This window comes from Girardinichthys multiradiatus, chromosome 9 (assembly GCF_021462225.1).
Source record: "Girardinichthys multiradiatus isolate DD_20200921_A chromosome 9, DD_fGirMul_XY1, whole genome shotgun sequence".
In the NCBI taxonomy this organism is placed as follows: Eukaryota; Metazoa; Chordata; class Actinopteri; order Cyprinodontiformes; family Goodeidae; genus Girardinichthys; species Girardinichthys multiradiatus.
This window is the reverse complement of record NC_061802.1, coordinates 5,275,973-5,297,916: the sequence shown is the minus strand read 5'-3', so window position 1 is coordinate 5,297,916 and position 21,944 is coordinate 5,275,973. Positions and strand designations below refer to the sequence as shown.

The 21,944-nt window shown below is 40.0% G+C and overlaps 2 protein-coding genes across 2 annotated transcripts; both read left to right on the top strand.

Moving 5' to 3' along the window:
* Positions 1-1,796: 1,796 nt before the first annotated feature.
* LOC124873557 (E3 ubiquitin-protein ligase RNF14-like) lies at positions 1,797-10,008 on the top strand. The gene is made up of 7 exons (XM_047374269.1): positions 1,797-4,333; positions 5,450-5,580; positions 5,660-6,424; positions 6,677-6,755; positions 6,863-7,057; positions 9,491-9,663; positions 9,777-10,008. Exons 1-7 carry the CDS (start codon positions 4,180-4,182, stop codon positions 9,837-9,839), a joined length of 1,560 nt encoding a protein of 519 aa, XP_047230225.1. The 5' UTR covers positions 1,797-4,179; the 3' UTR covers positions 9,840-10,008.
* A 1,481-nt stretch (positions 10,009-11,489) lies between these two features.
* LOC124873558 (E3 ubiquitin-protein ligase RNF14-like) lies at positions 11,490-19,339 on the top strand. Its single transcript, XM_047374271.1, has 7 exons — positions 11,490-11,908; positions 12,209-12,339; positions 12,962-13,654; positions 14,004-14,082; positions 14,192-14,389; positions 15,870-16,030; positions 16,119-19,339. Exons 1-7 carry the CDS (start codon positions 11,755-11,757, stop codon positions 16,179-16,181), a joined length of 1,479 nt encoding a protein of 492 aa, XP_047230227.1. The 5' UTR covers positions 11,490-11,754; the 3' UTR covers positions 16,182-19,339.
* Positions 19,340-21,944: the final 2,605 nt, after the last annotated feature.

Here is a 21,944-nt window from a genome sequence, read left to right as displayed (position 1 = left end):
AGTCCCGTAAAAACCAACATGTGATTAATTTCGCCTCTGTGAAAATTAGAATCCGTGAATTTGGAGGTCAAGCAAATGATACCATGGTAAATATTAATGTTATAAATATTAAGGTTAGCAAATTTGACGTTGCCTGTTTTCTTTCACTCCCTTGATTTTAACGTCTCCATTTTTACCACTTCAGTTTTGTCCTTCACCGCGTTCAGTGTAATTTTTGTTATTTCCGGTACATCGGAATACGGCAATAGCCCCGGCGCGACAGCGGAGTGCTTGTAGTCCATAGCCATTCGCATGCATTTTCAATAGTACGGCAGTGATGTCGTTGGTCAAGAGATGTCTCTACTCTCCGTCTCCCTTTAACACGAACAGCTGGGAATCAGATGCCTTCTCCGGGAGAGGGAGGGAACAATGCTAGGTCGGCTGTCAGCTGCCGAAGCGAGCAGGCGCCCAGAGACGCCGAACCTCTTTTTTTAAATTAAGTGGATTCTTAATGAACCGAGTAGATATTTAAGTTCAACAAACCGAAATCGTTAAGACACATTTGGGGTCACAGAAAGCGTATTATTTACATTTTTATTCACAATTTTTGCCACCATCGTCCGCTATTGCTACCCCAGCTCTACAAATCCGATACAACCCGTAAATGAATAACACGGTCGCGCCGGGGCTGCTGCCGTATTCCGATCTACCGGAAGTAACAAAAATTACACTGTGAACGCGATGAATGATAAAACTGAAGTGGTAAAAATGGAGGCGCTAAAATCAAGGCATTTAGTGAAAACAGGGAACGTCAAATTTGATAACCTTAATATTTATAACATATTTACCATGTTATCATTTTAACGACCTCCAAATTCACGGATTCAGAGGAGAAATTAATAACGTTAGTTTTTACGACACTCAATTTAACCATGTTCAGTATTTCACACCTTCAGTTCATTTCAAGTTAATTTTTGTTACCGTACTTTGACCCTTCATAATTCTTTGCTATTCCAAAAAAACATATATCCAGTTGTCCATTTATTCACATTTTCATAGAAAATTTTTATTTTTCCTCTTGAAAGCAGACGATGGTGGATTAAATGTTGCCCTCTGACACGAATAAAAAGAAACATACAGTTCACAAGCTTGGGAGTCCTTTATTTGGTTATTTTAATGACATGGCTACTAAACACATGTGGTTGTAAAGCACCTTCTTTTAGTAAAATATAAGTGGGGACATATAAATAAATATAAACCCTTATGTATAATTCCGGCCATGGATTATGGAAAATCATTTAGAAATTTAAACTTGTGCACCCAGTTTTTGTTTTAAAATTTGTTGAAGATGTTTTTTTTTTTATTATTCATTCAACTATTAAAAAATAAACTGTCTGAACTAATAATCAAAAGCCATAAATTATTGTGATTTTCATGCCTTGCAAAGATATTCACATCCTGTACCTTTTCATATTTTGTGACTTCACTTTATTGTATTAGGACTTTTTTTGACAGACCAACAGAAATCAGTGCATAACTGAAGTGGAAAGAAAATTATGGTTTTTGAAAATATGTCTTAATAAAAATCAGTGAAGTGCAGCATGCGACTGTATTTGAACCCCTCTACACCTTCACCCCTAAATAAAATCTGTATGCCTCAAGAAGTCACCTGACTAGTCAATAGGCTCCCCCTGTGTATTATTTATTAATGAAACTGGGGCAGTTTCATTAATTTAATTCATTTCAAACTTTATTGTCATATGCACAGTAAAGAAACGTGTTTTCCTGTGCAATGAAATTCTTACTTTGCCATCCCCATTGGTTGTTAGGATAAAAAAATATATCAATAGACAAAAAATAAAAATAAAATCAGATTAACCATAACAGGGGGAAGTAGAATAAAATAAAATATGGAATATAAACTTCTTGAAAATATACAGACTATTTACATTTTGCAATAGTGACCAGATATATTACAATCAGAGAATATATTTACATGTGCAAAATGATAATGGTGTGAGAATACATGTGCAGCTGTATACAGGCAGATACAGTACTTTCATATGTATATAATAAACTATATGGGGTGTCGTACGATCAGCTATTTAAAAGTCTAATGGCTGTGGGAAAGAAAGAGTTCTTTAATCTTACTGTCTTGCATTTCACACTTCTATACCTCCGACCTGAAGGTAGAAGCGTAAATAGACCATGTTGGGGTTGAGTGGAGTCTTTGATGATAGAGGCAGCTCTCCTGCAGACTCTGCGATGCTAGAAGCTCTACAGAGAGGGTTGTGCCATCCTAGTGATTTTTGTGGCGGTCTTCACCACACTCTGCAGAGGGTCCTTCATAGTAGCATTGCCGTACCACACTGTAATGCAGCTGGTCAGGATGGACTCTATGATGCCGCGGTAGAAGTTGCAGAGGATGTTCGGTGACATACCAAATGTCCTCAGCCTCCTCAAGAAGTACAGCTGGTGCTGGGCCCTCTTTAGCAGCAACGTGGTGTTCTGTGTCCAGGTGAGGTCATCACTGATGTGGACCCCTAGGTACTTAAAACTGTTTACCTTCTGGATAAACAGTGGCTGATGAGGTCTCCTCTCCTTCCTCGTGTCCACTATCATCTCCTTGGTCTTGTTTGTGTTGAGGGTAAGGTTGCTGCCCACACACCACGCCACCAAACTGTTCACCTCCCTCCTGTAATCTGCTTCGTCTCCGCCATCACAATGATGTCGTCGGCAAACTTCAAGATGATGTTGTCATGATGGGTGAACAAGGTGTAGAGGGCAGGGCTGAGGACAGAGCCCTGCGGGGTTCCAATACTGCTAATAATGCTGGCAGACGTCCTGTTTCCAATCCTGACACACTGAGGCCTGCCAGTCAAGAAGTTCAAAAGCCAGTCACATAGAGTGGAATGTAGTCTGAGAGATGACAGTTTATGGGTGAGTTTGTGAGGAATAAACGTGTTGAAGGCGGAACTGTAGTCGATGAAGAGTATCCTGATATAGGAACCTTTATTTTCCAAATGTGAAAGGGACAAATGAAGGGCGGCGGCGATGACATCCGAGGTGGACCTTTCGGCCCTATAAGCGTATTGCAGGGGGTCTGTGGGGTCCGGTATCCTGCTCTGAATGTAGGACAGCAACACTCTCTTGAAGCACTTCATGATGATTGGAGTGAGTGCTCTTGGTCTGCAGTCATTCAGGCAGGATGGGGGGGTTCTTCGTTAGTAAGGGAACGATAGTGGTGGTCTTATAACATGTGGGGATGGTGCAATGTCTGAGGAATAGGTTGAAAACGGTAGTAAGAACATCAGCCAACTCGTTAACACATGCTCTGAGGGCCCGCCCAGGAATGTTGTCAGGTCCTGCAGCTTTGCGGGGGTTGATCCTCCTGAGGGCTTTGTGTACCTGGGCTGATGAGACAACTAGTGGAAGGGAGAAGGGTTGAGTAATGGGAGTGTGTGCTCTATGGGGGTGGTTGTGGTCTCAAAGCGAGTGTAAAAACGCGTTGAGGTCATCCGGAAGGCTTTCTGAGGAGCTAACAGTTTTGTCGGGCCTGGACCTAAGATCTGTGATTTGTTCCAGACATTGCCACATATGCCTGGGTGCACAATGTTTTAAAGATGATGGAATCAGATTAACAAAAATATAAAGCTTCTATTTTTTAACAACTAAATGAATAACATAATTACAAAACAATAAATTCAGGCAGAGGAAACACCTTTCCAAAAAAGACTTTTTCAACATAAAACGTTTGAATACTTACAGCAGGTAAGGTAGAACAGGGTAAAAACGTCCTGTAAACAGTATATACTGTTTCCTGTTTCCTTACCTTTTAACATAAAGTGTGTGGGTGACTGTTTCTGATGCATTGCTGGTTAAAATATGTTTTTACACATACATCTTTTTTTCTTCAAAAACGTTCCTCAAGTAAATGTAACTGAGTAAATATAACTAATTACTATCCACCTCTGGTTATATAACTGGGAGGAAGCAGCTGCTCTCCATGTCAACAGAGATGGGCGTGTAATGGTCACGTCAGAGTAACCTTTGATTTAACCACCATTTTCATGGCACACAGCAGGCCAAAATGAGTAAATTTGATTTTAATTTAGTAAAAAAAATCAACGGACCAAGTAGTTTCAAGTCGTTGGACCAAGGCTGCGGTGAAGTTAGTTCCCGTCCCAGAGAGCCGAAGGCATGAATACGGACTCGGAGGAGCAGGAAGACGAGCTGCTCGCCCTGAAAAGCATCTATGATTCAAAAGAGTTTATCCGGGACGGGACGAAGTCTGCCGGAGAAATCCGAGTGTCTGTTGAGCTTCCTGCTGACTTCAATGTGGTTCTGAGTTATGGTAAACAAATAAAAATCTAAAATTACCGTACAGTTCTGTAAGACAAGACAGCCGTTGGTGTGAGCCTGTATGTGGTTAAGTTATCCGCACTGCTGTACTCTCTATGGAGCTAAATTGGGGCCATAAAGTTTGTTCAAACGAAAAAAATGTGAACCTGAAAAATTATTTTGAACGTCCCCCAAAAAAATTTGAAAACTGGAAAAAAAAAGTTTTGCAACTGAAAAAAAAAACACAAGTTCAAAACTACTTTTCAGATTCAAGTTTTTTTTTTTCGAACTTGCAGATTTTTTTTCCAGCTTCAAACTTTAGACCCTGTTTTCACTAAATGAAGACCAAACACGTTTAAATTAAAAATGCACCAGAAACCGAAACCCCAGTCCACTCCACGTAAAAACAGGTCCAGGCTTAATTATGCAAGGATATTCGGAAAATACCGGCTCGTTTTGCATCTGGTTTCATTCCCGCCGCTTAGTCTGGCGGTTCTTTTGCTTTATGTTGAGAGCATGGGAAATCTCCAACACGGATTTAAAATGCTGTGCAAATCTGTCAAGATTATATTTTCTCCTCTGAGATGCGCGTCGTGTATTCACGTAAGTTGCTTCTATCGGTGAAGCATGTTATCTTTTAAAACCAATCACATTTATATAGAATATTGATGATGTATTACAGTTCCCACGGTCCCTGAATGCAACAGCTGGGAATATGTTGTTCGGCCGCTGTGTTGAGCTGTCAGTCATGATTCCGCACCCCCGTGATCTGAGGCCCCGCCCCCCCACGCCAAAACAGGGCCAAAAGTTTGAAGCCAAAATAAAAATCTGCAAGTTCGAAAAAAAAACTTGAATCTGAAAAGTAATTTTGAACTTTTCTTTTCCTAGTTTCACATGTTTTTTTGGGGGGGGGGGGTTTCAGTTGCAAAACTTTTTTTTTTCAGTTTTCAAATTTTTTTGGGGGAGGTTCAAAATAATTTTTCAGTTTCAAATGTTTGTTTTTTTTTAACAAACTTTTCAGGTTCGAATTTTTTTCTTTTGAACACAATTTATGGCCCCAATTTAGCTCCATACTTTTCTATCAGTCATTTTAGTTTCAACATATTTTCTTTTTTTTTCTTCCTATAAGGTGAAACTATAAGGCAATACGATGTTTCTTTCCTCCCACCGCTGCTTCTGACCTTTGAACTCCCGGCAGACTACCCGTCCTCCTCCCCTCCCCACTTCACTCTCACCTGCAGCTGGCTGAGTGACGCACAGGTAGCAAGCAGAGGAAATAAGTCCAGTCACGCACATTTCAGAAGCTTACTTCAGGACTGTTCATTCTCTTTCCTCCCAGCTAGCTTCACTGAGTGATCAGCTCACGGATCTCTACCAGGCCACTGGGGGCGCTGTGGTGCTCTTCTCCTGGATACAGTTTCTGAGAGAGGATGCCCTGAAGCACCTGGACATCCACACTCTGCTGAAGCTTCCCTCTGATCAGTCTAAAACTCCTCAAGTTAATCAGGACAAGCAAGATTCAGGGCTTTCAGTAGTAGATAATGATGAACCCTCTTATCATGTGTCATCAGACCTGCTTGTTTCATCTCGAGATGCTGCACACGGTTCAGACTTGACAGATCTGTCTTCAGCTGCAGCCAAATTTGATCTTAATTCATTTTCTGAGTCTTTTTTAAACAGTCAAAGAAATGTTCCAAGTAAAGCAAATATTTATTCTTCAGTATATCTTCCTACAAGCTCCTCAAACCCACTAAATCCAAGCGTGAAAGAACCACATTATTTACCAATCCAATCCACATATATCCCTCCAAACAAAGACCACAGTTACTCGGGTCTCTCTTTAACTCCATCTCAGATGCTCCTGTCCCAGATCTTGATCCATGACGCAGAGCAGAAACAGAAGATGTTTGCCTCCACGCTGTTTGACTGTGGTGTTTGTTTCACAAGTTGGCTCGGGTCAGAGTGTCTGCAGCTGTACGAGTGTGGCCACATTTTCTGCCGGGCCTGTCTCAGTGAGTTCTGTAAAGTCCAGATTACAGAGGGGGATGTCCGGGGCATCACCTGTCCTCAGCTGGACTGCACTGTCACACTGACCCCTGCACAGGTAAACGGTTTTCCTGTCCACGTGAAACCGTGCAGTGAAAACAGATTCTTTCGTATTTTGTTTCGAGAACAGAGTAGACAAGCCACCTCCCTTTGTAAAAATTTCAAAGTATAAATTTCAGTGCAACACATTTTTGAGGATAGTAGTAAATATTTTGAAGAGGCTTCAGAAATACTTTAAAAACTGATACACTGTTATTGGGCCAATTCACTGATTCAAACTTTCTTTTTTCTCCCATCTCTTGTTTTCCAGGTGAAAGGTCTTGTAGGCGAGAAGATGTTCAGCAGATATGATCGCCTCCTTCTACAGTCCACTCTGGACTCCATGTCTGGTGTGTTTCTCCTCTCCTAAAAACATAAATTATCATGTTATTGATACAAATTTTCTCTTGGTTCTCAGGACAGGGTCTACTAATGTTTTGTTTTTTGGTCCTCATAGATGTGACTTACTGTCCTCGGCCTCCTTGCGGTTCAGTCGTCATTCTGGAGAAGACCAGTACCTTAGCGCTTTGCTCTGTCTGCAGTTTTGCCTTCTGTGTAAACTGCAAAAAGACCTACCATGGAACAAATAAATGTTCAGAGATAACAAATGAGACCGATGAAGACTTAGATCAAGCCCTGCCAAAATCAGAAGGTACTGTACAGTACTTTATTCCAGCTCATACACAATACTTTACATACAGTAAACATGGGCATGAATGACATTGACTGGGCATTTGATGATTTATTCTGTGTTAGCTCGTTCGATGGAATATTGCTATTAAAAGGCACCATCAGTGTTTTTAAGAGATAAAAAATGGGTACACAATGTTGAATTTATTGTGGATTTTCTCTAATTCATGCAGGGTTAATTTTTCACATTCAAGCTCAAATACATATTATATCTCTGCCACATTAATTTAGTAGCCATCTACAATTTAATTCTGACTGGATATTTCTCCACTTTTCTTAGTGGAATTACCTGATTTTATTTAAACTGGCTGGTTTTCAGACCTGACTTTTGAGCCTAGTTTATATATTCTCAGTAGGGTTGAGGTCAAGGATTTGGAGGAGGACCTCTCCAGGAGTTTAATCTTAGCCTGCCTATTCCAAAACAATATTGTATGTGTTTGGCATTAGTGTCCTATTGGAAAAACCTATTCTTTCCAAGTGCTTTTACTAGGCATTTTTTAACCGACTGTTTCCAAGTTTGGGCAAAGCTGTCTTTCTCAGATGAAAGAAAGTGCTTAGGATGACCAAGAACCACATGCCTGCCATAAACAGGAAACTTGAATACCGGAGGCATTGTTCACAGTAAAGACCCCAGGGTGAGATGGTGACAATGTAAGAAAGTGAACTGAAATTTGTAGGTCCTCACATGGAGGAACTAAATGCCTTCTTGAGAAGAGCTTTATGGTAAGAAGAGACCAGAACCGTTTAAGGAGAGTTAGGACAGGGTTTGATCTAGCCTAGAGGTGGTTATGTGGTTCATGTAGCATTCAGTAGGTCCAAACAACTCAGCGGGCCTGGTTTGTTAGAATAACTTTGAGTGGTACACCTAGGAGCAGAGTCTGTCTTAGCCTAGTTGTTAGTTTGTTACCTCAACCCAGCTAACCTTTCTTCATGAAGTCTACCATATCTCATCATTAGGAGTGCCGAAGATATTTATTAGTCATATATAGCTAACTGAGAGGAGGAGGATTAATACTGATTACAATTACTGTATATTATCAATAATATTTGAATATTTGTGATTGAAATGACGTGCCTAATTCATGTATGCCCAATTTAAATTGTTTTATAGTAATTTTGCTTATTTTAAAATAAATTAAAAGTAGAAAAAACCTTCATAAAGTCAGATAACAAAATAAAGTAGTTTATCACATTTTTAAAGCATATTTTAAATTTGTATCCATGTGATAATGTTGGATACCATACTTTGTTATATACAACTCTGTATATAAACAAAAAACTGGCATCTTTATGAGTTTTTTCACAATCTTACCTTTGAACTGTATTCCCCAACAAAGCCCTTTGTTCAAGGTTTCTTTGCTACTTTCATGTCCGCATACTTGTTGACAATGGAAGTCACTGTGACTGATTCATTCACTTGATTCATCAAGTGTGCATAAGAGAATAAAAGGTTCTGTCACATACAGCTATATTCAGTATTCTCCTTCCTGCTGCACTCAATTCTTACCTGCGTTTTCAATGTCACTCAACCTTGTCGTTGTAATAGTTTTGGTGAAGATTTAACAAGAAATGATATATATATATAATAATGTAAATAGAAAATATATTTTTAAATGTACATATATACACAATTGACTTTACAATAGAATATAATGTGGGATCAGTCCAAGTATGCATGGTGTTGTTCTGGAACTCTGACTGTCAAGTGTTGATCGGAGAAACTGCCTGGGGGAAGAAACTGTCTCTGTGGCGGCTGGTTTTAGCAGACAGCGCTCTATAGCGTCGACCTGAAGGAAACGGGTGCATTGTTCAAAGTGTTTGTAACAATTAAGATTGAGAACTACCTCCAAATATTTCAACTTTACTTCATATTAACCAATTGTTGAAACAGGAAAATGATCCTAAACACACATCAGAACTGGTTTTGGAACAAGTAAAGCAGGTCAACTTTAAGCTTCAAACAATGCCTTTTAATGCACTAGTCTCAGCCTGATTAAAACCTGTTTGGGCTATATTTAAAAGCCAAGGCTGTGCCAGAAAACCAGGCAATTTCAATAGATTCTACCAGTAATGCCATAAAGATGGGTTATATATGCTGTCAGGATTCTTAGAGAAACCTGACAACAGCTACAATCCTCTGTCGATTGAAGAAAATGCTAAATAAATTCAAACTTTCATAAAAAAAGTTGTCAAAAAAAAGTTTTTGACAGGCTTTCCCATTGCTTTGGATCACAAAATAAAAGTTTATATGTTGCATTAGTACATTAAATGACTATTATGCAAGAAAGAAGAAGACCCTTTAATTATTGTACTGCTTCAGGATTTTCTGTTCAGTTTGTGTTTATGTAGATATGTTTAAATTAATATTTCTGAGGCAATGCTGTTTGTGTTTTAGAGGGGGTTAGGGTTCTCCTGGAGGATTATACGAGTGGCAGTAAGCAGAGACAGCACCTTCTGGAGCTCAGATATGGACGCAATGTGATGCTGGGGCCTGTGGAGTTTCGCATGAGTGAGAAATGGATTGATAGCAATACCCAAGCCTGTCCTCACTGCTTCTGCAAAATACAGGTTTTCACAAGCAACATCATGTGTTCGCATATTTTTATTCTATCAGAAAACTGTTTCGGATAATGTCTTATCTGTTATATAATAACAGTAATTGTGTGTGTTGTGTGTTGCAGAAGGACGGTGGATGTGATGTCATCTGTTGCACTCGATGCGGGCGTCATTTCCACTGGTTGTGACTGGGAACACCAACGTTAGATGGCCCCTTCTTCTCAGTCACTCTACATGCTCCTTCAAACACTTTTATCCCAGACCAACTGCCAGGAGGGAAATGGAAACAACAAGCTAAAAATTTTTACTTTATAGACATAACTGAAAAAAAGTTTTGATAAAAATGTACAAATCATATGCAAACTTCTGGACCGATTATCATCACCTGTTTGGGTCACAAGTGAGGCTGGAGCCTATCCATGCAGTCCCTGCACACACAGTGGGCCAGTCTGTTTCAGGGCCCTGCACACACACCTGAAGGAAATTCAGTCATCAGTTAAGCTAACATGCATGTTTTTTAACTGGGGAGGAAGCTGAAGTACATACAGAACCTGATTCACACCGGTGTAAAACGGCAAATCCACTGTTCTATATTACAGACATATTAATATAAACCATAATAATGTGAAGTTTATGTTTTACAAAAAAGCTTAAATAAATATTGTCTATTTGATAGTTTTTAGATACAAAAGAGTTTAGTTGCCCTTTGTCCTTATCTAGGTCAAGGTGTTGAGCAGCATCTCTGTTGTTGAAACAATAAAGAACGTGTTGTTGTTGATGTTTTAATATTTCCACACAATGGTCTTTCCTCATGATGCCATTTTTTTGTGAAGTGTAGCAGTCTGTTAAGCAGCAAAACACCCACAAAACATGGTACTGCCACCCCCGTACTTCACAGTTGGGATGGGGTTTTTGATGGCTTCAAATTAGTTTCATCCGACCAGAGACATGAGATTAGGATCAACAATGTATCTCATTCTATTTTAAAATCAGAGACACCTCGTCTCTTCCACAGACAAAGCCACTGCAAGAGCTTCTTTAGCAACTAGCTATGTACTTGTTTTAATCACATAAATTGTAGATGTTAGGAATAACCTTTAATAATATGCTCAAAGCTGTTTTTCCCTTTTATACTATAGTTACATAAATATCAGTTCTAATGTTTCCCGTTTGTTACAATAGGATAAGAATGCTCATAAATATACAGTACAAGGATAAATGGCCCAAGGTTTGTCATGAATGACCTGTGGCTGGGGCACTGGGTTTGATGGTGGAGCAGCCGGTATAACTGGTTTGATTAGAAAGCTACAGCACACTTAGATTAAGGATGGACACAATCTGACAGATAGACACCCCAATGGTGACACATAGTCTACTGATAATCACTGAGGGAGGGAACATCCATTGCATCAGAGAACCAGATATAAAACTATATGTGACTTTCTATCGAGGCTCTTCATCATCCTCTAACAGACGGAGACGGTCCGAGACGGGAGCCTCAACGCTGATCTCTGTAATCATTCCTCTGCCTTAATTTAGATTAAATGAGCTAAAAGTTAGAAACTGGTTGAGAGCCGTTCCTTTAAGACTCTTCAGATAGAATGGTGACTGTTTCCGGGGTCCAAGTACCGGAGGAGCTCCGAGGCGTCTGACCGTCAACAGGATGCGGTAGCTCGGACATAATGGTGGGGGATAAAACTTTTGATGCATCGAGATAGGGACCACATCGGATTACCTTAATGTTAGATTATGACCTGCGGAATGTGGAAGGGCGTAAGTGCAGCATGTGGACAGTTTATGGCGAACACATTATGTCACATGCACCACACCCACCAGTAATCGCTGTAGACGGATTACTGGTGATTGCGGAGCCTTGCGTCAGACTGCAGTATATTTACCAGGAGTCAACAGAGGGACGCGCTCACATAGAGGAGGAAGCTGGATGGGGACAGCATAAGCAGTTGAGATATAAACTGCCTTATCTTTTTTTGTTTCAGGTAGTAAATCCGTCGAGTTGTGTTAATCTAAACTAAAGACATTTAGACGGCTTCACTGTTATTTCTAGCAGTGCCTGCACAGCATAGTAGCTGTACTTGGGACTACATGAACACGGACTTCGAGGAGCAGGAAGACGAGCTGCTCGCCCTGCAGAGCATCTTTGGTTCAGAAGAGTTCCTCCGACATGAGTCGAAGTCTGCCGGAGAATTCAGAGTTTCTGTGGAGCTACCTGCGGGCTTCAATGTGCTCCTGAAACATGGTAAATAATCCGATCACGTCCAAAGGACCTCGGAAGCTGATTTTACCTCAATGGTGCATTCAAATTAGCTCCCCTAAATTGCCCTTAGGTGTATGAATAGTTGTTTGTGTGTTGCCCTGTGATGGACTGGTGACCTGTCCAGGGTGTACCCTGCCTCTGGCCCATAGACTGCTGGAGATAGGCACCAGCTCCCCCGCGACCCACTATGGAATAAGCGGTAGAAAAAGAATGAATAAATATATAATCTATACTGTAATGTAATGAACTTTGACAATTTGATCTTATTTTTCCTCGTACAAGGTGAAGAAATAAGGCAGTATGACGTCTCTTTCCTCCCACCGCTGCTTCTGACCTTTGAACTTCCTGAGGATTACCCATCCTCCTCCCCGCCCTTCTTCACTCTCACCTGCAGCTGGCTGACTGACCCTCAGGTAACAAATAGCGTCCAGTCACACATTTTAAGGACTAAATAAGGAGCTTTTGAAATGTGTGACTGGTGAAAAACATCTGAAACAACTGGCAGATGACACCAATGTAGCGATGTCTTTCCATAATGCTCAGCCCCGTTTTGGAGAAAATCAAACACAGCATATCAGCGCAAACAATTCAAAGCATCTGTTAAGCACTGTGGAGGCTTAATAATAGAGTTTGTTTTATAGTTGTAAGACCCGAGTTGCACTTTAAAGCCGATGAGTTAGCATGTAATCCTCTACATACCAAATGCGAGACCCTCTGTCCTACACCTAAAGCTTGGCCTAAGCTGGGTTATCAACAGGACAATGATCCCAAATGGTCCAGTCAAAGTCCAAACCTTCTAAGAACCTAGCGAGACCTGTGGGGAATCAAATATCTGCAAACCCCAATGAACTGAAAATCCCTCCATAACCATGGCGAGACTGATTAAGACCAGATGATTGTTATTACACCCTGATACACAAAGCCACTTCACTTGCTCCAGTTGTGTCATTCGTGTTCGGTTCTAAACACACCATTAGACTAAAAGAGGGTGTACTTTTTTTTATTAAAAAATAACTGTATTTTTTTTTCTCTCAGCTAACTTCACTGAGCAATCAGCTTACTGATCTCTACCAGGCCACTGGGAATACTGTGGTGCTCTTCTCCTGGATACAGTTTCTGAGAGAGGATGCCCTGAAGCACCTAAACATCCACACTCTGCTGGAGCTTCCCTCTGATCACTCTAAGATTCTTCAAACTAACCAGGCCCAACAAGACGTTGAGTGTTACAAAGCAGAAGAAAAGGAGAGCTCTCCACAATCTGAACCTCCAGATGATCAGAATCATCATGTGTCATCTAATCTATCTCCACCACCTGGAGATGCTGCACAAGGCTCAGACTTCACAGCCTCTAACACATCTGAGACTACCGATGACTTCCTTTCCTCAGCTGTTGACAAATTTGAACTTTCTGAGTCAGTCACAGATATCCCTCCAAACAAAGACCACAGTTACTCGGGTCTCTCTTTAACTCCATCTCAGATGCTCCTGTCCCAGATCTTGATCCATGACGCAGAGCAGAAACGAAAGGTGTTTGCCGCCACGCTGTTTGACTGTGGTGTTTGTTTCACAAGTTGGCTCGGGTCGGAGTGTCTGCAGCTGTACGAGTGTGGCCACATTTTCTGCCGGGCCTGTCTCAGTGAGTTCTGTAAAGTCCAGATTACTGAGGGGACGGTCCAGGGCGTTATCTGTCCTCAGCCGGACTGCACTGCCACACCGACACCTGCACAGGTAAACTACAGTTTGAAAAGCACTGAAGTAAAAGAAAACCATACAGTTTATATAAAGATGCTTAAGAAGGGTTCTTATCGGTAGAACATTTTGACTCTGATGATATGCTGTTTTTTTAATGACAAAAGAAGAAATTTATTTTAACATTTTTAATGTATGCTTTATAACAGCTGATTTTAACAGATGTAGTCAGCCAATATTCAGCTTCCTTTATGTTAATGTTTTGGTGAAAGAAATAAGCGGAAGCAATGATTTATTAAACAAATCTTATAGATTTCAATTATTTTTCATCCTTCTAGATTTCTCTTCTCACTTAGTTCCCTCTTTGCGTCTCTAATGTTTGTTCTAGGTGAGAAATCTTGTAGGAGAGGAGCTCTTTCACAGATATGATCGTCTGCTTCTGCAGTCTATCCTGGACTGCATGCCTGGTGTGCTTCTCTTAAATGACATCTAGTAGAGATAAAGCTAGAACACATTTCAGGGTGAAAGGAAGACTATCTGCTAATCTCTCATTTTTCCCCCCCTGCCTGCTCTTAGACATCACATATTGTCCTCGGGATTCCTGTGGTTCTGCTGTTATTCTGGAGAAGTCCAGCCGTGCTGCGATGTGTTCTGTCTGCAGCTTTGCCTTCTGTGTAAACTGCAAAAAGACCTACCATGGAACAAGCAAGTGTTACGAAGAGCCTAACGAAAAGAACAGTAATGATCCACTGATAAGTCTACCACAGACAAGCGGTACACAGCAATTTATATCCTTCCTGTTACACACTTCTGTGTATCTGGACAATTGGTAATAATTTCATGTGACAGAACAACACTAGGTAGTGCATAACTGAAATGGAAGGAATAGGATCTGCAGTTCTCAAAATGTTTTACAAATACAAATCTGTTGGATGTAGGGAGTGTTTGTATTCATGCCCCTGTATTCAGACACCCCTAACTAAAACCAAGGGCAACCATCTAACTTGTAACTAGAGTCAACATGTGTGTACTTTAATCTCAGTATAAATACAGATGTTGTGCGAAGGCCTCAGATGCTTGTGTGCAAATGGCATCATGTAGACCAAGGAACACAGCAGATGGATCAGGGAGAATGTTGCAATGATCCTCAGCTCATGTGGGAGAATCTGTTCACAAGACGACTATTTGTTGTGAACTCTACAAAACTGGTCCTTATGGAAGAGCAACAAGTAAGCTATTGTTGAAAGGAAGGCATAAGAAATCTGCCACAAGCCATTTAGAAGACAGCAAGTCGGTGGAACAAGGGACTCTGGTCAGATGAGAAAAAAACTAAATTTTAGCTGACATAAAAAATGATGTGAGTGGCCGAATATAACTGATGACACAAGGTGGAGGCATGGTCATGCTGTGGGGATGCTTTATTCAGCAGGGACAGGAAAGATGGTCAGAGGTAAAGGGATAGATGGAACTAAATACAGAACAACACTAGGAAAAAAAAAACCTGTTAGAGTGCAGAAGACTGGGGACCAGGTACTTGTCACCTTTTAATGCCCACTTGTTTCCCATTTTATCCACCTCACCTGATCTTTCCTGTTTCCTGCCTGTGTTTGGATTCAAACCCATAACAACTATATGATGATTTCTTTTTTGTAAAAAATGTAAAGAAAACAAAAAATATAATTTTGTTCCACTTAAAAGTGATGCTCTACTTTATGTTGTTCGATCAAATAAAATCCGAATAAAATATATCGAAGATTGTCATTGCAATACGATAAAATGTGAAATATCTTCACAGCGTAGGAATATGTTTGCAAGGCATTATAAAAATACCCTTTCAGGCTTGCAAAATGTATAATTTTTTTTGCAAAACATATTTTGCTCAAAATAAAATGTAATGAAGAATATTTACATGCCAACCTCGTACCAAAAAATTAAAGAAAAAAGTATTTTCACAGATTTTTGTAAAGAGATCAACCCTAACATAATGTAGCAAAATGTAGTTGTTTTTAATAACTATCAAGCTCCATGTGTTAATTGAGTCATATGCCATAAATTTAGGCATTTTGAATAAAAGGAAAAATGAAAAGGATGGATGAAAGGAGAGTTTCTGCAAACAGCAATGAAATAAAAATTAGAAGCATGCAGGTAGTTTTATGTAATTAAGCATGAACTACAGCTCCATTTAGGGTTTGAATGTCCAGCCTGTGTGAGTGCATTTAGATGTGATTCAGACTGTTTTCTTTGCTTATCTCAGAGGGGATGGCAGCACTTCTTCAGGACTATGCCACTGGCTGCAGGCAGAGGCGTCGCCTCCTGGAGAGAAGATATGGTCGCAAACTGCTTCTGTACACCCAGAGTGACAAATGGGTAACTGTCAATACGAAACCCTGCCCCCACTGCTTCTGCCCAATACAGGTATACTTTGTTATCACATGTTAAAACATTTTGTTTCTCATTGTATGTGGTTCTTTCCTGCACATGAATGTTCTTGTTTGTGTTGCAGAAGGATGGCGGATGCAACCACATGTATTGCACTCGATGTAACCAGGGATTTAACTGGGAGTGACTCTGTAGGCTGGATTCAGATCCATCCGCTGCAACCCCTCCGTCAGTTTACATGGCCTACCAGTTCGTAGCTGAGTTGCTGTCATTCTCAATCACTTCCACCTTCTTATAATACCACTGACAGTTGACGGCGAAATATTCAGGAGCAAGGACATTTCATGACTAAACTTGTTGCACAGGTGGCATCCTATCATAGAGAAACACACACACAAATGGGGGTTCGTCCTGGATTTGAAACCGGGGACTTATTGCGCCCCAAGCGAGAATCATACCCCTAGACAAAGAAAAACAACTTGTGCTACAACCCCTTAAATGGAAAGGAGAACAGTAAACTGGGGGAGCCGCAAAGATCCACAGCTCAGGTGGTGAAATCTGTCGCCAGGGCAACTATTAGTCATGCAATTTACTAATCTGGCTTCCATAGAAAAGTGGCAAGAAGAAATTTATTGCTGAATACAGATGCATTCAACAACTTTCAAACTTTAGTTGAAAACCCATAATGCGTTTAGTTTGTCGTGTACCTCAAAAAAACAACCCTGAACTTGCAGCCAGAGCTACATCTAAATAATTAGGTTAAAGCATCTAAAGCGCCAGACAAAAATGCCATTTTGTAGTTGTCATTGTGTTGATAGGTGGATGTACAATGTATTGATTGGAGGGTGGGGCGTTCAAACTAATATAAAAAATGTAGAAGTCAACACTGAATTTAATAATTATCTGCTGTCGTACATTAAACTGCATTTTTACATCACAAACGCCAGATGGCACTAAAAATCAGTAAAACGAGCCTTTGTAAAAATGCTTTGATTATGTAAGCAGTACTCCAAATCCAAAAAAATATAGATAGTGAGGTTTTTGTTATTTTATGAAATTTTTTGTTAAATATTGCACAACAAATATTTTTTATTAAAAAAAATATTTGTTGTGCAATGGTGCAACCAGTTCTGACGTAATTTCGGTTGTGCTATAAGATAAACTGTTATACAGCTTTTTGTGTTACAGTTATAAAGACTGGAAAAAATGTCTTAAATAGACCTGGCATCTCACATTTTGTTTGCCTTCAAATACAGCTCAGAGGTACAGCTGCTGTGGGGCGTTTGACACCTACGCACAGACATCATGTTTTTAAAAGGTCCCTCTCCCTTCCTCTGCTGTGGCGTAAAAACACTAGACCAAAGATCCTGTCTGCAGGTCCCCAATGCTACCTTTCTTTGTCATGATAGGCAATGTGCAGCTGTCATGCATGTTAACCCCAGCTTCTACACAGGTCTTAAAAATGTTCATACAGCTGTTTTTCTTTCTGACCCACAGTGGTGTAAGAACAGGGCCTGAAGGGTTATAACTGGAGGGACTGACGTGTGTTTGTCAAGCCGTTATGTGTTCCATATGATACAGAAAACAATATGTAAAAGACAGGTTCGTTGTATCAAAGACCTTACATCAAATGCAGTGCCTTGAAAAAGTTTTCACACTTGAGCTTTTCTATAATCTGGTCATGTTACAACTGCAATCTTCAATGTACTTGGATCTTAATACATAGGTTAATAAAACATAGTAGATCATTGTAAAGAGGATGGAAAATGATAGATTGTTTTCACAATTTTTACGCTGATGCCTCTAAATTTAATCTCAGTATAAATAGATCTATTCTGTGAGCACTTCAGAGCTTTGCTACAGAACATTGCAAAACAAACAGCATCATGAAGATCATAGTTGTGGAGAACTTTATGACTGGGTTAGGATATAAAACAACATATCAAGTTTTAAACATCTCACTCAGCACTGCTCAGTCCATCACCAAAAAATTAGAAATATATGAAAAATACAAAGACATCCATCCACCCCAACTGACTGCCCAGGAGAGGACAAGAGGCCCCCAGTGAGGGCAGCTATAGACGTGACTCCACAAATCTGGTCTTAATAGAAAAAAGGCAGGAAGAAAGTCAATAAAATGTACCGTTTGCAGTTACCCACAAGCTGTCTTGGTGACACAAAAGAACCTGTGGAAGAAGGTCTTCTGGTCAGACCACAAATGAACGCTGATCTATGATGGACAACTAGCACTATACTTCACCCTGAACACACCACCCCAGCTGTGATGCTTTTCTTCAGCAGGGACGAAGAAACTGGTTGATGATGGGTTGAAGGCTACAGTTAAGCCCCAAATTATTCATGCCCCCCAACAGATTTAGATTTAAAAATATTTTCATTTAACCAAGAAGTTTGTGTCTGAGATTAAATAAAAGAGGTACCTCTCAAGTGGGAATAACACAGTGTAAATGGGGTGTATGTTATAAAAAAAGAATGTATTTAATTTACATTTTAATAAAAATGGTGTGATGGAAATTACTTATGTCTTTTTCAATAATTAATTACAGCAATTAAACCCTTCATATAATTTCTGACAAGTGTTTTAAATGTTTCCAATGGGATTTTAATGATTTATCTGTGCTGATGAGCTCCAGGTCTTTGAGGTTGATCAGGCCTCTTTCCATCACCCTAATCTTTAGCTCCCTCCACAGATTCTTTATCAGATCCAAGTTGAGACTCTGGTTGGTCCAGCCCAAAACATTTACAATACTTTCAGTCAGGAGACTCATGTAATAAAATTTAAAGTTGAAATCTAAATCTGTCAGGCATATGAATAAATATAGGCTTAACAATAAATATAGGACAATTTATAAAGCAATTCTGCTGGAGGCTGCAAAAGATTTAAGATTGGTTCACCTTTAAGCAACAACTCTAAGCGTACAGCTAGAGCTACAATAGAGTAGTTTAGATCAAAGCCTATTCATGCCTTAGAATGGCCTAGTCAAAGTCCAGATTTAAATCCAATTAGGGATCTGTGGTCACAAAATTTTACACAGAAGAATGGGCAGAATGTTTTATAAGTAAATGTGCAAAATTAGAAGAGACAATCTTGGGAATAAAGCCTGTTCTGATTCTGAGACATACCTCAAAAGACTTACAGCGTTATCTGCAGTAAAAGGTGGTCTTATAAAGTATTTACTCAGGGGGGAATGAATACCAATGTATGCCACGGTGTTCATGCTTTTATTTGCTAAAATACTTTCAAACTATATATCATTTCCTTCCACATCCCAATTACACCATACTTTGTGATGTCACACAACATCCCAATAAAAATATATAAAAGTTTGTGGTGGTAATGTCGAAATAATTTGAGGGGTTAACATCTATTTTTATATCTTGTTCACTTCGGTTGACCCTTGTTCTTATTTAGCCAAGAAATACATGTTGACAATTTTCCAGATTCAGAAGAATCTTTAGATGGATCATTAAATTAAATTTCAATTCAATTCAATTGAGTTTATTTATATAGCGCCAATTCACAACAGTCAGGTTCATACATTCCAATTAATACTAACAGTTGAACAGTGCAGTCGGAGTTAGCTTTTTATTCAAATTGGATAAAAAGTTTTTCTATCTAAGGAAACCCAGCAGATTGCATCCAGTCAGCGACTTGCAGCATTCCCTCCTCCTGGATGAGCATGTAGAGACAGTGGAGAGTCACTGGTGTTGACTTTGCAGCAATCCCTCATACTGAGCATGCATGTAGCGACAGTGGAGAGGAAAAACTCCCTTTTAACAGGAAGAAACCTCCAGCAGAACCAGAACCAGGCTCAGTGTGAGCGGCCATCTGCCACGACCGACTGGGGGTTTGAGAGAACAGAGCAGAGACACAAAGAGAACAAAGAAGCACTGGTCCAGGAGTACTTTCTATGGGAAGGAAAAGTAAATGTTAATGGATGTAGCTCCTTTAGTCGTTTCACCTAGAAAGAAATAACAGATAAACTCTGAGCCAGTTTTCAAGGTTAGAGTCTGAAAGAGAGCACATACAGTTAGTTACAGTTAAGCTCAATCAATTTCCATGTCTAGGAGAGAGAAAGGGTTAAACACTGAAAGACAGGGCCATGTGGATCATCGGTAGAGGATGAGCATTAAGTTGTTGCCAGCAGAAGCTCGGACGATTCCCCTCTCCAGAAAGGTGTCACAGGTAGACACAGAGCCAGGCCAGGTGTAGCTTCTAGGAAGAGAAAAGAGAGAACAAAGTTAAAAGCTGAAATAACAGCAAATAATGCAAAATTGGAGAGTAGTGTGAGGATGTAGCGAAGAGGGTGAAAGTGGTCATTATGTCCTCCAGCAGCCTAAGCCTATAGCAGCATAACTACAGAGATAGTTTCAGTTCAGATTATTTAGTTAAACGGCGCTTATTTAGAACAATGTCGTCTCAGGGCACCTCACAAAGGGTCCCACTGATGGTCATTGTTATACTAAAAACCACAACGATTGGGATACCTCTCTCTGTCAGACTGATTATAACCATTGGAAAAGAGAAGGGGTCATACAGGTAGCAGAAATGGAGGGTGTGTTTGCACCTCAACCATAACTGAGCCGGTTTAGGCTAAACCTGACTCCCCCTTACTCCAACCAACAGGGAGGGAGGAAGGCTCCCTCCCTGTTAACCTAAGCCACTCTAACTATAAGCTTTATCAAAAAGGAAAGTTTTAAGCCTAGCCTTAAAAGTAGACAGGGTGTCTGCCTCACGGAGCAAAATCGGGAGCTGGTTCCACAGGAGAGGAGCCTGATAACTAAAGGATCTGCCTCCCATTCTACTTCTAGAGACTCTAGGAACCACCAGTAAACCTGCAGTCTGAGAACAAAGTGCTCTGTTAGGAACATATGGACCAATCAGATCTCTGATGTATGATGGAGCTAAATCATTAAGGGCTTTATATGTGAGGAGGAGAATTTTAAATTCTATTCTAAATTTAACAGGGAGCCAATGAAGGGAAGCTAAAATAGGAGAAGTTTTATCTCTCTTTTTAATTTTCATCAGAACTCTTGCTGCAGCATTTTGAATCAGCTGAAGGCTTTTAACTGCATTTTGTGGACATCCTGATAGTAAAGAATTACAATAGTCCAGCCTTGAAGTAACAAATGCATGGACTAGTTTTTCAGCGCCAATCCTGGATAGGATATTTCTAATTTTGGCAATGTACCGGAGATGAAAGAAGGAAATCCTAGAAACCTGTTTAATATGGGATTTAAATGACATGTCCTGGTCAAAAATAACACCAAGGTTTTTTACTTTATTACCTGAGGTCAATTTAATGCCATCCAGGTTAAGTGATTGACTAAGCAGTTTCTTTTTTAAAGACTCCGGTCCAAAGACGACAATTTCTGTCTTGTCTGAATTTAGAAGCAAAACATTTAAAGTCATCCAAGTTTTTATATCTTCAAGACATGCTTGTAGTCTATCTAACTGGTTGGGCTCATCAGGATTTATAGATAAGTAAAGCTGAGTATCATCATCGTAAGAGTGAAAATGTATCCTATGCTGCATGATAATTTGACCTATTGGAAGCATATATATAGTAAAGAGAATTGGCCCAAGTACTGAACCGTGTGGTACTCCACAATTAACCCTGGAGTTCAAAGATGATTTATCATTTACATGAACAAACTGGAATCTGTCAGACAAATAAGATTTAAACCAGCCTAGCGCTGTTCCCCTGATCCCTACAGCATATTCCAGCCTTTTTAAGAGAATATTATGGTCGACTGTATCAAATGCAGCACTGAGATCTAACAGAACCAGAACAGACACAAGTCCATTATCTGAGGCCATAAGAATATCATTAGTGACTTTCAGCAGAGCTGTTTCAGTGCTATGATGAGCTCTGAAGCCTGACTGAAACTCTTCAAACAGGTCATTGTTGTGTAAATGTTCACACATTTG